We start from the raw sequence: 18,259 nt of genomic DNA on the forward strand, positions 1-18,259 counted from the left end.
AAATCTAATTTTCAAGTGAAGAAAACCCAGAAGGGTCAGTAGTACAATCCTCCCCAATGACTGCAGTCAAGCTGGCACCTGCTGCTACTTCCTACATTCACTTAAGGTGTAGACTCACTGAAGAGGCCAGACCCCCATCAGAGCCCTTAATTGTTCCCAACGGTGCAGCTGTATTCAAACTCTCCAAAAAAGAAAATCCCATCTTCTCTTCCAAGATCAAATCTGACATGGTTGGATGTCAACGTTTCAAACATAATTCACACCAATGACCTGTTAAAACTGGCCTCTATGCACTCTAAAGAATCTGCAGGTCAGGTGGGAGAGGAACCGTTCACATCATCTCACTTTGGTCTCAGATATTTCAAAATTTATCTTGTAAAATGTGGAAATATCTGCCTGAGTGACAGCAGTGCTGTTTATTCAGGCATCCTGGGAGTGCTTTAAAGGCCAAGTTTGATGAAGACAGACAGACAGAGATGGTCACAATGAATAATACTGGTTATCTAGCCGGTAGAAAAACTTAGGATAAGTTTCACTGGAGATGGTTCCTAAATGCTGCGATAGACTGGCAACCTGTCCAGGGTGTACCCCGCCTCTCGCCCGGAACGTAGCTGGAGATAGGCACCGGCAACCCTCCTGACCCCATTAGGGACAAGGGTGAACAGAAAATGGATGGATGGATGGATGGTTCCTAAATGACCCACTGGGGGCAGCAGACAGCAGATGGCCAGGTTAAAGCCAGGAAGACTAAAGCAGACAGACCACATCATGATACATTCACACCAACTACAACTGACTGGTTGGAACCAAAAGAAACCCTAAACACCTGTTAGAACTCCATATGATGGATTTTAAAGGAACTTTCCTTGAAAAATACAAATGAGAATGTGACTTAGAAAAATAGCTCAACAATTTGATGCTCCTCAAACATCTAGTGGCCCTTATCTGCTAGTCATATTTTCAGGGAGCAGAAGCTTTGAGGAAAATATGTTGTGATTAAACAGAAAGGCAGTCAACCCCCACCCCGTACTGCAGTCTGCTGGAATGATATGCTCCAGGACCAACTCAGCCTGACTGGTGGAGGAAAGGGCTTTGCTCACAGCTCACTGCACAGCGCCTTAGAAATGTGGCAATTCTTCATACAATAATTTTATTGAGCAAAGTGTAAAAACACAGAAAGATCAAAAAGATATAGTTTACAATTGTGAAAGGGTAAATCTTTAGTAATGGTAATGTTTCAAACTGCCCCATAGCAGCTTCAGTCCAGCAGCCTGGTCGGTGTTGTTGCTGCAGTAGTAGTGGTTTTATCAGCAGCATGCTGCGGGGGCTCCTCGCCCGCCTCCAGCGCTTCATCGTGCGCCAAATCTTCAGAATCTTCCTCTTTGTCTTCCTTGTTCTCCATGGCCAAGGCCTCGTGCTGATCGGAGCCAGGTGGCACCGGCCCCTTGTCCCTCTGCTCCTGAAGGAGGCTCAGCTGGTTGCTCAGGTCGTTCCTCTCCTTCTGCAGAGCTCTGCACAGGCGCTCCAGCAGCTCCAGCTTCCCCTGCAGAGCCTTGAAGTGCCCATCACGCAGCGTTTTCTGCAACAGAGGAGTGTTCCAGACACAGCGACTGTGTAGAGCAGTACTATCAGTTGATTTAAAAAAATAAAAAAGTTCCCATAACCTATCCAACTATAAATATGCACAGTTTTTCTCACAGAAATGATACTCTTGGTAAAACCCCTCCTTCTGCAATGCTATTTTTCTTGCAGCCTAGCGATGCAAGAAAGCTATAATTGGCCCTCCACAAGAGATTATTTCAGTAATCATGATACAGATTACTGAAATAGATAGTATCAGTAGTCTGTATCATGTAATATTAGTGTGCTAAAATGTTCAAATTAATGTCATGATTTAACGTTGTCAGCCCTAGTTTAAAGAGTTTGTGGGTAAGGGGCTCACCTCCTCGGCCATCTGCAGCAGCGCCTGGTTGTTACTCTCCCACTTGGTCCTCCACTGCGTTGTCTCCTTTTCCAGCTTCTTGATCTTCTTTGTCATCTGGAAGTAAATCCACACCAATCATGGGGCTGGTGGTATCTTACCGATCTACTTAGAACTTATGTCTCACGGTACTATAAATATTTATTCAGATTGAAATTAGTGTGAAACTGCTATAAATGGAACATTTTGATAATTTTGGCTAGAAGTTTCCTTGAAATGTTGCTTCTAGCTTAGATAAAATGTTGGTAGGTTTATATTGCTCTGAAGGGACTCAAACTCCTTCAATGACTAGACTGTTGTGAGACACCAACATCCCATAATAATCTTACCAAAGCTACAGGCTGATAACCAAGCTCCTCCTCCAAAATAAAACTTGGCAGCTTCCTCTAACTCTCAGTCTCGAAGCTTCCTCAGACTAAAAGTAACTCCTAATATAGGAAAATTGTTAAAATTTCTCAAATTCTGACAAGATTATTCTCCGAATTTTCCCTCAGCAAGATAAAAGTTATTCACAAACACTTTAGCCCAGTGTTTCTCAAACTTTTTCAGGGTGAGGACCACTTAACTCTTTTAACAGTTAGGGACCACCTAACCTGAAATCACGATAACACATCTGAACATATGAGGAAACCTGAAATGCTAATATCAGTCTCTTAACTTACGTATTGATGTTCTATTTCGTATAGGCTTCGCCCTTTAAGGCTTGGCTGGAGTTCATGCGAACCACAAGCACCTCACATGAATGCACGCCCGCTTTCAGAACATTATTCAGAGTGGCGGCGTGCATGTTCCCTGGACAGGTGGATGGATCGGCTAATCAGCAGGGGTTACACGCTGCAGTTTGGAGGCAGGCCTCCCCCTTTCAAGGGGATCGTGGAGACACTTCTACCATCTCCGGAGCAGAACCCACTAGCGATAGCCTTAAAGGGCGAAGCCTATACAAAATAGAACGTTGGTTACGAACTGTAACCCCAGATTCTATGAGCATAGAAGCAGCCCTTTAAGCTGTGGGCCTCAATGGTTCCTGAATAGCTGAAGAAAAACGCTGTTAGGGAGTCGTTTGTCCGGTCCCTAACTGTTGGGGAGTCGTTTGTCCGGTCTGACTGTTATTTATAGAGACCAGGGAGGGGCCCACCCAGTAGGTGGGCGTGGACTAAGCTTTTTTCAGTGCTGCGCTGAGCGCGAGGGATAAATCCACTAGCGATAGCCTTAAAGGGCGAAGCCTATACTCATAGAATCTGAGGTTACAATACATAACCAACGTTTTCTTTGTTCATCATAATGCGAAGAGTGGTGGTGTTTGGTAAATGTGACAGGCCACAACTAAGCCATGAACAGGTCTTCTTGGGTATTTTGATTTATTTACAGATTCTGAAAGTATGGAGTCTAAGCTTACCAATGATGTCAAACACATGGAAATAATAATAATAAAAAAGTTGTTCTTTACTACCAAGTGCTATGTACATTAATAACATTTAGGGCCATTTGTGATTTGGAAGCAAAATTAAAGAAAAATAGACTTGAGTTGCTTACAAAGGGACAAACGAGGAGATTTAATTTATGTGGCTTTAGTAGCTCTTCCATTTCGTTTCTATTGAGTGTTTAATGAGAGCCACAGAAACTGTTTTGGTTGCCCGAGTTTTCTGATCTCCGTGCACGCAACTCCTTCTCCTCCACACATCCTCAATAAGATCAAAATTTATGTTGTGTTGGTGCTTGGAGTGGCTCTAAGCAGTGTATGAATCATTCTGAAGCTGCAACTCCTAGCAGGAATCTCCAGGCAGAGATGGGAGCTCTCAGGGAGGACGTCATGATCTTTCCAAGTCAAGCATCAAGTCTTCAGGACACAAGTCTAATTTGAGTCTGATTTACTTTTTGAACTCGAGTTTCTGGTTCCATCTGAAGTCTTCATTTGATGGAACTTCTCTGAATGGGTTTCAATTTTGCTGTGAACTTTTTAGACAGGTCACAGCTGTGAGACAGAATGTTCTTCTCTGGTTAAATGATGTCAAAGTCGTAGACCTGAGGCTGCTGTCTAACATTTAAGACACAAAGAGGTGAAGATCCATAGCTCACCTTCTCCATTTCTTGTCTGAAGGTGGTGAAGACTTCATTACTTTTCGCCAAAGTGCTTTGAAACTCTTCAAACTTGTCCATGTACAGGGAGAGCTGAGAGGAGAGAACATTATACCAGAGCTCATGTGTACAACACTATGTTTACTTTATTACAGCACATTGTGTTGCATTGTGCTATACAGTCAAAGGCAGATGAGATAAAAAAAACATGCAGAAGCATCCATCCTGACTGGACCAGCTCACCTGTTGTTTCAACTGAGATTCTTGCTCTTTCATCAGCTCACATTTGCGCCTGGACTCTGTGGCGTCCTTCAGCAGCTGAAACACCAACACAGACAGGTGTTTAACCCTGAACTAAGCTTCAACCCTTAATTTTCCCTCTGTAGTCTTGCTAAAAGTTTAAGTGCTTATGTTCCATTCTACACGGCTGACGCTACTACAAAGTTCACAGAGTTCTTCAACCTCCCCAGTGTTCAGAATGAAGAGCCACCATGGAGAGGGAAGAAAGTAGCAGCAGAGAGCCATCTCATCCTGGTGTAGAGGGGTGATTACTAACCCAGAGTGGTCAATAGTCCAATCCAAGCACATAACTGCTTGGATTGGACTATTGACTGTTGTATTTGATATATATAGCATATTTATAACAACTGAAGGAAACAGTTACTTGATTGTGATATAAAATGGCACTATGTGCAAAGAAAATACATAATACTGCCTGTTTGAGTGTGAGATAGCAGCCTGAGTGGGACTAGAACTGAAACTCATTTGTGTCACACAGCTTTTTAAAGTGTACTTAAAAAAGAAAACTGTGTAAAACTCATTAGTATTAAACATCAGAACCATTATTCTAAAGGCCAAAGCACAACGCTCGCGTCCGATTGTTAAAGCTTTAATCCCTTTATTTTTTTTTTTTTGACATGCCAGCTCCGACTTGAGTCAGTACCATCGGACTGAGATCAAGTATTCAAAGAGGGATTCATGAGAGTTGGTACAAGAAGTCATGGCAGCATGAATGCAAGCTGGTCTAGCAGGAAGCTCAGAGCTGCTATCTCCTTTCATCTTCCTGTACTTCTTGGGTCCTACACAGAGTAAGAACTCTACTCTTTTTGTGTGTAGAAGATTCAAGTTTATATTTTCTACCAAAGCAGGTGTACTATACTAGGCCAATGCATCTAACTGACATTCTAGTTTAAAGGCACAGTCCGCACCACCTTGGCCAGATTCATTTTCCAGATCTGCCCCGGCTTTACCTGGCTGTTCCCAGATTTTCATACCTACCTCAGGGGTAAAACTAGCAGGACCAATCGAGACACCAAAACCATTTGAGTGACAGTTGACCGTTGAAAAGCTCACTACCTGAGGTAAAACTGAGCCACACATTAACCGATTAGAGCACGACTTGTCAGTGTAAAAACACCTTATACTGCATGTGTTGTGTAGCTCTGACCCCAGGTTGTTCACGTATTGACTGGAGGTCCAACTTGGTCAGAGTCACAAGAATCACTAGCTGTCAGCTAGGCCCCGTTGACTACAATGTGTTCTATTTACTGCTTACATCTTCCAACCCAATTCTCAGTTGGATCGGATGCAAAAACAGATATGGTGCGTTTTGGCCACAATATTCTGATGAATAATCTGCCAAGGTGTTCTAATGACCACACACATATCAGACAGATAGTTAAAAAGAAGAAATTATCTTACAAACTCTCTCTCCCGCTGCTGCTTCTCCTCCACTTCTTTCATCATCTCAGTGATTCTTTGCAGCTTGGCATCCATTAGCTGCTGCTGCAGTTCCTTGTGTTTGAACACCTTGTCTATGTGCTGCAGAAGAAAACAATGTCAGAACGCAAGATGAACAAAGGAACACAAACGTCTTCATTTTCATTAATTGTATCCATACAATTAGAAAACCTTCCTAGCTATGACAGGTTCCACTCCAGTCGCAAGTACTGGAACAGGCTGCAGATCACAGCATTTATGGAAGGATCATAATCGGAGTAGCTGACGATATTTTCGCACTACAGTTTATAACTTTATATTATCTGTCCTATAAAAAGTCATCAACGGTTCTCTGATCACATATGAAAGATGTCGCAGTCAATGTTGGATAAATGCGAACTATTATTCAACATCTTCTATACACTATAATTACATTATATATACATTGTATATACAATATTGTATATTGTATATATTATATATACAATATACAATTGTATATATACTGTATATTATATATATTATATATACAATATACAATATTCCAAAGAAAATGCAGCTTGATAAACTGAAACACGAAGGACCAATGCTACATGAAATTGTATCATTGGCTAATCCGAGAGGGCCATTCATTTTCCATGGCACTGATTGGCTGAATCCTGAAAAGTCGAAATACGGAAGATGTTAGCTATTCACGTGGTATAGATCAGTGGTCCCCAATCTTTTTATCACTGCGGACCGGTGAATACTTGACAATTTTACTGCCGCCCAGGGTGTGTGTGTGTGTGTGTGTGTGTGTGTGTGTGTGTGTGTGTGTGTGTGTGTGTGTGTGTGTGTGTGTGTGTGTGTGTGTGTGTGTGTGAACCGTCCAACGAGGTTTCTGCATGTTGGTGTGTCCGCTAAAGCCTAGTTCACATGGCACAATTTTAAATTTTTTCCCTTGATTTTCCCCTTATGACAATCTTAAAATGTTCCGAGTTCGATAAACAGCGCGGCTGGCAAAGCTGATGCCAGTGATGTCGGAAACGACCTAAATCTTTGTTTCCCCATAGTGTCATTGGTGGCAACTTTACTGGCTCAGAATATATCCATGGTTTACATACCAGAGATCAAATCTGCAGATGCATTTGGGAAAAACTAGTTGATGGTACTTAATATCAACTTCGCTCCGTGGCGCAGATGTTTCTCATTTACCAGCGGAAAACAGAAAAAGGGTGGCAGATTCACCAAGAAATGGTAAATGACCTGCTTTATACAGTGTTGGAGTTGTCTGGGGACTCTTGAGCTACATTCAGTCATTCACCCATTCATGCACAGAATCACAGAGATGTGAAAGTTAAACTGAAGATATACAGATGAAGTGTGATGCGAAGCCTAGCTGTATGGAGGGCTGATCCTACCGAAATTTACAATAACTATAAAAATAAACAAGTGACTTGATAACGTAATTAATGTGGCAAATATTGCAACCAAAAAAAAAGAACTTTCCAAACTTCTTTGATTACACAATGTGACAAAGTAATATTTGTTTAGAATTTTTAAACAGAATTAATGCAAATATCATAACTATTAATTAATTTGTAATATCATAACTATTCTTTAATTTTCATTTTCCTCAATCTTAAGTTTTCTTTTCAATATTTTTTTCTCTGTTCATATTCAGTATTTAATGCAATATTTTTATTTACTGCGACAATTCTTTGAAGAATTTGTGTGTAGTTTTTTTATGTACTGTCACTTTTGTGAACTATGCATTAATTTATTTTCTCTTTTACAATTTCTTGTTACATTGCAATGCTCTGGAGAACTTAAAACCCTTCCGCAGTTTTAAATTGACATTTGTCAATAACATTTGTTACATTGTGTTTTTATCATGTAAACAGAGGTAGAAAAAGCAATACTGGCTTCAAGAATCACCCCTCCTCACACCCCCAAAAAACTAAACAAACAAAAAGAGACTGACATTAGTCAGCACGTATCTGAGATCTGTTAGTCTGATGTCAAAATAATTTCTGCCGGTCAATTTCTAGTTTGAACTGACCTGGTGGCAGGAGGAAGGTTAAGTGTGACTTGGCAGATTAAATGTTCGTGTGAAGCAGACTGGACGCATAAACCAGAAGATGGGAAGCTGTTACAGTAGAAACCACTTTTAGAACCTGACTCACAGCAACCTGAAGTTGCCCATGGTGCTGAGTGAAACTGCAACATGACTGCTACATTTGGTTCTGACCTCCTCTCTGAGCTCGTACTGCTCAATGAGCTTCTTGAGCTTGTCGGCCAGCTCCATGTTCTCCTGCCTCAGCTTGGCGTTGTGGGAGCTGTGCTGCTCCATCTGCACCTCAATGTCACCCAGAGTCATCTGGAAGTGCAGCATGGCCTCCTTCCGCTGCTCCTCATACTCTCTGGACCGCTGGCCGTTCTCCTCCTGGCAGTGAACACAGAGCCAATCTGCTTCAACATTATTACAGTAGCTCACAAAAGTAAGTGCACCCCTCACAGTTATGTAAATGTTTAGTTTCATCTTCTCATGGGCCTAACCTGAAGATATAACACTTTGTTATACAAACTGTAAACTGACTACTTGACATTGTATCAGAGTAGAGTTGCTTCAGCAAGGCAGTGGTTGTCTTAGAGACATGTTTGTGGCCCAGTTTCTGATGGGGAGTCCTGGTCTGCTTCAGAGCATGCTAGAAAAATTCTCTCTGACCAACCTATGAACTGCCTCTCCACTACCTGGGGGCATTGTGTTGCTTAGCATCACTGAAGATCAACGGTCAAATCTGTTAGAAATAAATTTAAAATAGAAAACATCTTAGCTGTATAAAGGGCTTTGTAAATTAAAACATGCACAATGAAATGGAATATATGCAAAGTTTTGCGGACTTTAAGGAGCTTAATGGTTGTGAACAGAGCCATTACCTTCAGTGTCTTGTTGTGTCTCTGGAGCTCTCTGCAGAGACTCTCCAGCTTGCTGCGGGCCAGGATGGCTTTGCTGTGTTCTCCCTGCAGGTGGATCTTCTCCTTGACAATCTGAGACTGCTTCTTCTGCAGGGCTTTCAGCTGTTTCTGCATGCAGCGGCTCTCCTCCAGCTGAACCAACCACAAAGCCACAAACACATGAAAATAAAAGGTAAATAAAAGCTACATAATCTTGTAGGGATGCACCAATAAATCAGCCCTGATTTCCTTAATTTTAGGAGATCAGTGATTTGTCTATACCTAAATGTGAGGTTGATCTTATCCACCGATCTTATCTACCTCAGAAAAGGTTTAAAAAAAAAAAAAATCAACCTGTCCTCTTTTACTCTGCCATGAGAGGTTTGACTAATACACCCAGCATGAACTGCAAATATGCATATAATGTCTACATATTTTGTTTGTTTTTCTTCAGGCAGACAAAAAAAAAAGTATTGGCAGGTCAGGAGGGTTCTTCAAGATTGTTAATTGGTCAGAAAACTGCATCGGGTGTTCAGTCACAGTGCTGGTCTGTGTGTGAACATGGTCCCAAATCAAGCTTTAGAAAACTAATGTCAGTCTCTCTCACATAGTCATTCAATGATTTTGTGCTTTCAAAAATAAAGTTGGCATCACAACACAGAACATGTGGCTCAGAAGGTTCCCTGTTCTAAAGGAAAGAACACATCAACAGCATTCCTGAGACCTTAAGCTCAAGGATGTGTTCATTCTCTGCACTTAATGTAATTTAATGACAAATATTAAAGCAGATCAAACTACTTCCACCTTAATCCTGCAGCTGGCTGGCCCCACAAACATATCATGCAGGGTTTCCAGCAGTGTATCACAGGCCTGGCGGCCCGCCATGCTTTACAAGCCCCCCATCCCCATCAGGCTATGCGTTGATGGTTTTTGCTTTTAGGATTTTTTTTTAGTTACTCTGAGCGTTTCACTGGCAGATCAGATTTATTCCTTAAAGATAAGTTTATAGTCGATTAATTTAAATGGTAACAAAGCAGGGAGCGCGGACCAATCACACTGCTGGCGCCTCTGTGCGTTGACGCTGCTCGATCACTGAAGTTTACCTCAGAAAGGATCGCGCAAGCCTCCTTTCACTCAAACTGGACAGGCTGACCTGTATGGATATTTACATCGACCCCCTGTGAGGAATTATGTTTCTTTGGAGAACTTTATATCATGGTAAGGGTTTAAACCCCACCGCGTTAGTGCTGGTTGGGCAGGTCTACGTGAACCGCAGGAATAACTTGTAGTCGCACTTTCAGGGGTGCGGATTGAGGGAGTGGTGAGAATGATTTATCTCACCATTCTCACCAGAGCCGCACATAACAGACTTATGTGCGGCATTTACATCTCAACACGCTTTCACACTCGCCTTGTAGTCACCCATCATGCTGGTTTTATATTATATTATTATCTTTAGTATTATTTTTCCGGTTACAAGATGCGTCAAACCATATCAATGCAAATGCTTTGTCCACTTAGTCAGGCAGAATTAATGCATGCAGCCGCACAAAGATCTGTAAAACTCGTCTCATAAACGCGAGCAATCAAAACAGTCTCTGTGGCGATTATTAAAACTTCATCAGACACGAAATGGAAGAGTTACCAAAGCCACATTAGCAGCATTAAATTAAATCTGCTGCTTTGTTGTGCATTTCTGAACGCAGTGCAGTGGATTTAACTCATCATGCATTACCAGTCCAAGGCTGTATGAGGACTTGAGCAGAATTTGACTTATAGGCCCCACTTGCTGCTAAAAACATCAGCACCTTTAACAGCTTCTTTGTTAGATTTAGTGAAATCTGGGAGGGGGAGTAGTTTAATTAGCCAACCTAAACACAATGAGTTATAATTACAGTTTACCAATTTGTATTTGTGAACAAACATAGCTTAAACTCAAAGATTAAACTCTTAGCATCAGATTGTAGTTATGGCAACAAAACAATGTAACTATGAATGTTGTTCTTTGAACTTTTACAAAGTAAACTTGCCAGCTCCTTAAAAATCTTACATTTAAATGTTTAACAATTTAAACTTTATTTATCTGTGGTCTGTGTTAAAATATAAACATTTATGGGGCCCCTGAATCCCTGGGGGCGTTACGGAGCCACTGACTTAATTTGGATTAAACAGAAGTGCAAATAATTGATATTAATTTTAATTGTATTTTTTGATTTGATGTTTTTAAGACTAGTTGTGGATTTAAATAGTGTTTCATTGGTGACCTTTTCCCATAGCATACAATTACCCAGTAATATTTTTACATTTAATGTCTACTTAACATAGGGCTATTGTAAACAAATATTTTAGTAATCGAGTAATCTATCAATTATTTTTTACGAGTAATTGGATGAAAAAATTAATAAAATAAAATATTGGTAAATCTAGCATAACACCAATGTTACTATTGGATATCAACATCAGTCTAATTTAACATTTCAAATGTTAAATTAACTTCTAACAGTTACTTCTCCATAGTTTAGAAAATTAACCTGTAACAATAATAGCTCACTTTTTAGGTTAACCTGAAGGTGTAAAATAATCTGAAATTATATTCAAGTTAATAATAAAGAGGCAGGCTCACAAATACGCTTATAAAAATGTCTGTGCTCCAGCTTTTAGTTTATGTATTCATCTTCAGTCAATTTAATAGATTAACTCTCTCGTTGCCCATTCATAGCTTTTGTGTTTACTATATGTTAGCGACGGGATTTGACACCTTCTTTTGTCACACACATTTACCAGCTATCTGCCGCCACGATGCGCTCTGTCACCCATTTGTTGAAACCGGGATAATATGACATTTATTGTGCGGTTTGTCCGTAAAGCTACACTTGCATTACAAGCATCAATTACTCAGCCACCCACCGTCTTCCGTCTATCTGCTTACCTGTATAAACTTAACATCTTTAATACAAAAACACGGTGGACCGCCGGTGGATCACCTTGGCGCCCCGACCAACAGGCTTAGCAAATTTTCTGGGGGCAACCCTGATCATGGCTCAACATGTCGGGCTGATCCTTCTAGACATGTTCTGCAACCTTAAAGGCGCTTTTCCACCAGTAAATATGCAGTTTGGTTTTACACCAGGTAGTGAGATTTTCAATTATACCCTCTGTTCCTCACTATTGTGGGAAGAACGTGGTACTGATGGACTCAAATAAATTATTAAAAATTAATTTCTGGCCTAACCAATATGGAAGAGGATTAGGGCCACTGGGAAAAAAATAAAACAGTTTTGACTTTAATCTCAGAATTCTTAGAAAAATGTCAAAATTCTGAGATTAAAGTCAGAATTAACTTTTGCTTTAACTATTTTTAATTAATGTTTGAAAAGACAAATAAATAGCTTTTTGTCATGTGACTGAGTTCATTTGTGGCAGTTCCTTGAATTCTGTTTCCATCATTTTCATATCTCTGAATACTTTACCTTGTGGTTAAATATTATCTTGTAAAATGAAATATTTTTCTCAATTAAATTAGCAGATCAGTCTTATTTAATCACTGCAAAACAAGGCACATGAAAATATTGAATTTACAGCAAAATACATATTGGAGGCAAGATATAAAGCTATAGACTTGCAAAGATTAAACATTTTATTGTTAATTTGATCATGGTGATTAAAATGACCCAACTTTCAAAGCATTCTTTTAGGTCCTGTGTTACAAATCAGTTACTCAATATAAAAAACAATACTATTCACAGTTCTCACAGGTGTAGAGAAAATAAGCACTAACTGTTGAGAGAATACCCACATACAAAAACAAAACTGAATTCTGATTTTAATCTCAGAATTGACTTTTTTCTCAGAATTCTGAGATTAATGTCAGAACTGCTTGTTTTTTTTCCAGTGGCCCTTAGCCTCTTCCATACTCTTCCTTATAAACAAAGATAAAGACTCAAATCAGCCAATTATTTTGCGATACATATACATACAATTACATTCTGGCATTTAATTTTTTTGAATTTGAATTTTTGAATTTGAATTTGTTTGGATTTATGTAATACTGTCAAAAAAGTTGTAAACAAATAGCCAGTTTAAAAAATAAGAAAAAACTCTACCGGTTAGAGGCGGTCTAGTGGTCTACTGTCTTATGTAACCCTACATAAAAAGACATTCAACATTCCAACATTCCTACCAGATCTGCATATTTTTTGCACAGTGCTGCCAGTTTCTCTTCAGGCGTGGCAAGAGAATTCAGCGCCTGCATCAGCAGTACAACCTCCTTTCCTGCAGGAAAAATGACAAGACAGCCAAAGAAACACATTAAAAATAGTTTATAAACAGATCATAACACTAAAAACTCCAGTACAAAAACTCAACACATTACTTTTAGATTTAGGCCATCTTGGCAAATTATTTATCATACAGAGGGAATTTTGCAAAAATTAGAGAATGGATATTAGAAGGAAACTAGTAAAAAAGAACAAAACTGTGATTAATGATATATTTAAACTGTTTTGAAGCCAAAGATCAAACAGAAATAATTTTTAGTCAATTTTATATAAAACAGCTACTTCAAACATCAGCAGACCTAAATGTAGCTTACCAAACCATTACTAGTATGCAGGCTGTTGCAGTTACTCCTCTCTCCTTTTCATGTTTTCTATTTATTTATTTACAACTAGGCCTGTCGCGATAAACGATAAATCGATTAATCGTACGATAAATTAAAACTATCGACATCATTTTAATTATCGGCATTATCGTCTCTTCCGGCCTTTTTCTCTTTCTGTTAATGACACTGAATGAAAAAAAAGGCTCAACTCCAGTGCTCTCCACTGACCCTCCCTTCCTCATTTCCTTAGTGAAATGCCCAGCGCACACGACACGATCTTAGAGCTGTCGGCCGATTGTCGGCCCATTTTCAAAACCTGAGACCACATATTAGCCGACAGAAATCCTAGGTACAACGGTTCGATTGGGTTCGGTCCTGCCGTGTGGTGTCCAACAATGGGCACAAAATAATGGCTACAAGTTCAGTTAACTAATTTTAAAACCAGGCATTAATCAATGCTTTACTACAATCTACCTGCAATGCATGTGGCTAGTGTCAGCGTAAAGTCCTGACTGAATGAAAATCATTATAACCTATTTACGTCACGTTAACGAAGAACAGCTGAAAAGAAACCGGGTTTATCAACTGCAGTAGCAATTTCGCTCCAACTCCTCCCCTTGTCATTTCTATATTCTTTGCATGTTGAATAAACATTAATGTTGTTTCCACATATCATCTCCAATGTCCGCTGGACTTCGGGTTGCGCCGTGTCAGCTGTTTGGGATTCCCCGACGTAATTTCCCCTCAGAAAACACGGAGGAGAATCCAGGCTTTCTGATTGGCTACCTGTCACATTCAACAGGCTGCGTTACGATCCCAGTTGGGAAAAAACCCTGATTTAGATCGGAGCGGCAACGATGATCTACCATAACACACCACACAATCTTAGGAAGACCAATGTTCTAAGATTGTTGTAAGGGGAAAAATAGGAGCAAAAAATCATGTAGTGTGAACTATTGCATCAGGTAGTCGATGTGCCCATCTTCTCTATTTAAATCTAAATATTACAGAAGGGCAACATAATATACAGACTTCATAATCTGCAGTCTTTTGGTTGAATGCAGTATTTATTTCCACTTTGGCTTTATGTTTAGTTTTTTTTTCAAGTGGGTTTTTTGTTAATGGAGACCGTTTTATTTTCGTTTTTGGTTGTTTTGTTTATTTTGTTTATCAGTTCCAGTGTCTTTTGAAAATAAAGTGTATCTATCTTTGGCAGGAAATCACATGCATTATTACGTCATTTCCATTAAATCAGTGTAAAAAGGTCTTCAAACAATATTATCGTTTATCGCAATAATTTTTGAGACAATTAATCGCTCAGCAAAATTTGCTATCGTGACAGGCCTATTTACAACATGAATTGCTTTTTGCACTTTACTAGAAGCTTATCTTTAACAATGTTGACTAAGAGAGTCTAAATCTTTTTTCTTTGCTGCAGAGACAAATTTTTTTACTCTGCCAAGTACAACAACTTGGCCACATTGTTTACACCAGGGACCAGCTGATTGTGCTGAAGCCAGCATGGTGTTCAGATCTGGAGAAGGACACATCGGGGTTGCAAAGAAGGAAACAAACAGCTGAGGAGAGCAACAAGCAAGAAACAACAGAGGCTTATGGAGAAGAGGAGCAACAACCTGTTTCCCCTCCGTTACCATGGGCAACATTAGATCGATGGCTAACAAGAATTGATGAATTAACAGCACTGGCCAGGAGCCAGAGGGAGTACCAGGAATGTAGTTTATTGTGTTTTACGGAGACATGGCTGAACTTGGACATTCCTAATGCCAATGTCTCCATCAAGGGCTATCAGACTGTTCAGGCTGGCAGGAATTGCACCAAGAACATAAAGCAGAATTGAGGGGGGGGTTGCTGTTCTACTAAGACTAATGTGGACTGAATTGATCTTTGACCCCCACCATCAAAATATATTATGACTCCACCTACATATCACATAAACAAAGCAGGCCAAGTGTCCTGAGTGTGATCAAACATTTAACCTTTGCTCACATTTTGTTCCATCAAAATAACCAAACCATATTTTAACTTTTAAAAAAACGCCATAACATTATGAAAACTCAGAATTGTTGAGAGGAAACTGATAAAGGAAATGGAGATGAGCAAGCTTTCCTACCAAAAGCCTTGTCGTCTCCAGCCTTGGAGTCTCCTCCAGGATCAAGCTCCGCCTCCCCCAGGTCACTGGGACTGTCCTCTCTGCCCGGGGTTTCCCCTCTCTCTTCCTCAGGCCCACACAGACCTAAATGAAACCCTGGAACCTCCTCCTATAAACACACACAAGATTATGACAACACATCAGCTCTAATCTCTCATTAAACAGCACTGTGAGCTGGAGATTTCATTAAAAACTCCAGAAAAGGTCAGGGCTTAAATCTTCAGTTGTATTTCAAAAGTTATGCTGCAGGAGTAAACCTTAACTTTGTTGCCTCAGCACAGTGATTCCCAAAGTGAGGGACACAGTAGCCGTGTCTGAATCCAGGGTCTGCATCCTTCAAAGGACCCGGTCTACATAGGACGACTGACAGATGTTAACAGAATAATCAGTCCCCTAAGATATTATGTTTTCAGGCTTGATGTTATTTTTTGTTATTAATAAGTTGTCACTTGAACGCAGCAGTGGTTGATTAGCTAACTTCAACACTAATAGTGATCTGTCAGTGTGTTCATCTGTGGGTCGCCTTTGATTTTTGTTAACCAAACAGCACCATAATAAAGTAATAATTACTGTGATTATTATTATTTTATTGATTCAACAATTTGAACATGTTTGTTGAGGGGTTTTTTGTCTTTAATAAAGGTTTAAACTTTTTGGAGCTTAGTGTATATTTTTCATATGTCAAAACCAGAGAAACAAGCTTGTCTCAGCTGGAGGCGTTCAGTTTGTCTCCTGGACCCTACAGACCAGATCGACTGGTTGGGCACACCTGCTCCAGTGCAACCTGCAACATATCGGTATCTGATGCTACATGTTACTCAGCTGTCACAGAAATGTTCTTATTAACCAAAGAGGAACCCAGCAGAAAACATTTTGGAAGCCACTGTCCTAACCATAACTTGATGCAAGTAGCTCTCCTGTCTACTCTCTTAACCAGCAACTAAGCCTCTTCCTAAAACAATGCTGATCTTGTAGTATGAGTAGCCCATAACAACAGGACATGCTGAAAACATCCTAACTGGAAACTGAAAATCTTGATCACTTATAAAATTTACTTTCTGACAGATCCTACTATCACAAATTACATTTTTACCTAAAACTCTGAGCATTTTTCCATTTTTGTGATAAATATATCTATAGAAAATGAAGTCAGTGATCTTCGAAAACCGTTTGTAAATATTAATTTAAAAGGTGCAAAATAATCTAGGAAATTAAACCTGAGCATAGCCAGCACATAAGAATGGTCACATTGTCATGTACCTGACATGGACTATCCAGATCAGTTGGGGATTCACTGCCGCTCACTATTCTTCTGTTGGGCAGCTCAATCTCACAAACTCCTGGCGTCTCCATCGGTTTTGATCCAACCCTAGAAATATATACAAAAGAATGATTAGAATTTAGACTCACTATAGTGAACTGTATAGTAAACATTTTGCCACACTGTGTGACCTTAAACCCCATTTGTGTCCTCCAGGTTAATTTAGAAAATTAAAGAAGCGTGAATTTGCCATGACTGTGTGGGAAGGCAACTAGCTGCCAGATACTGGGCCAAGCTGGATCTTCATGGCAGGGACCATTCTTGAGTCTTGGATCAAAACATGCCCATATAAAATTCAAATAAAAACTTCTTCCAGACAAAGATCTTAAATGGTTGATCGACTATGATAAATTAACACTTAGAAGATGATCCAATGTCTAAGTGTGTCTGCAGCAACACAGCTTCAGACCGAATGATCAAGTCTCAACAAAATAAAAACTAGAAATGTGTAAAAAGACAACGGTAACATCTGTTGAATAAAAAAGAATACATTGTGGGTAAGTTCACTATTCTATAAATGGTCCTGGATGCATCTTTGGGAACAGAAAAACAGTACAAAACTGGAAGGGTCAGAATTCTGGTTGCAAGAAACTCTTTTATTCAGCTGTAGCTAGTTGGACGCCAGAGGAAGTCTCTAGCAACTCGTTGTCGCTGGCTGCGTTCATTCAGAGTTGTTAGAATTAGCAGGTGTTTAGCTTGACCCTAACATCACCACCAGCCTCACTGGATCCTTTAGTGTGAAAACGAAACCAAAAAGACCGGAAAATAATTTTTTAAATATACAATAAAACAAATACATATTCTAACAACTTTAAAAAGTTGGAAAAATGCTGGTAATTACTATATAAAAATATTTAAGCCTAAGCTAAATTTGAAACGGCACATCGTTTCGTTTCACGTATGACACGGTGACGAGAAACCCCAGATTGAGTGACAAACGTGATTTTCCAGATAAACAAGTTTCTGGAACCCTCAGAGGGCAGACTTGAGCTAAACGCATGTGTTCCCACTCTGTTCCGGTTCGTTTTAGCAACATGGCTTCATTCTGCTCCGTGTGAACGGAGTCCCGCTGAAACACAAAGTGTCTCTTTCCCAGAAACTTCTCAAATATTATTCAGAATAGCAAAGAGTACAGCTGTCGAGATCAAACCCCCAAACCTTAAAAACATTTACGTTACACGGTGTTACGTAGCTACTGCTAGCGGGCTAATAGTTAGCTTAAAGCTAACTGACGCTAGCCTTGTTGGCGAACTTACTTCAAAATGTTGAACAAGTGAAAACAATCACTGCGCTGTAAACCTCTTTACAGAACTTCGTTTAGTGCCTTCAGGTAGCGTAAAGTCTGCATGCCACAATACCAAACACTCCAATAAACAGTCCTAAAAGCACTCACCTGAATATTTTCACTGTACTGCTCGAAGGAGGACGTCAGAAGCTAGTTAGTGTGAAGTTAAC

The 18,259-nt window shown here is 39.8% G+C and overlaps 1 protein-coding gene across 1 annotated transcript; it reads right to left on the bottom strand.

The window, feature by feature from the left end:
- Nucleotides 1-1,130: 1,130 nt before the first annotated feature.
- Nucleotides 1,131-18,259, bottom strand: LOC102225312 (gamma-taxilin-like). The gene is made up of 11 exons (XM_005812984.2): nucleotides 18,198-18,259; nucleotides 16,744-16,852; nucleotides 15,445-15,592; nucleotides 12,894-12,985; nucleotides 8,696-8,866; nucleotides 8,007-8,201; nucleotides 5,759-5,878; nucleotides 4,301-4,375; nucleotides 4,058-4,150; nucleotides 1,943-2,038; nucleotides 1,131-1,579 (listed from the first exon to the last, which is right to left on the bottom strand). The coding sequence occupies exons 2-11, from the start codon at nucleotides 16,834-16,836 to the stop codon at nucleotides 1,259-1,261; spliced, it is 1,404 nt and encodes a 467-aa protein (XP_005813041.1). The 5' UTR covers nucleotides 16,837-16,852; nucleotides 18,198-18,259; the 3' UTR covers nucleotides 1,131-1,258.

The sequence above is a fragment of the Xiphophorus maculatus genome, chromosome 4 (assembly GCF_002775205.1).
Source record: "Xiphophorus maculatus strain JP 163 A chromosome 4, X_maculatus-5.0-male, whole genome shotgun sequence".
NCBI classification, from domain to species: domain Eukaryota; kingdom Metazoa; phylum Chordata; class Actinopteri; order Cyprinodontiformes; family Poeciliidae; genus Xiphophorus; species Xiphophorus maculatus.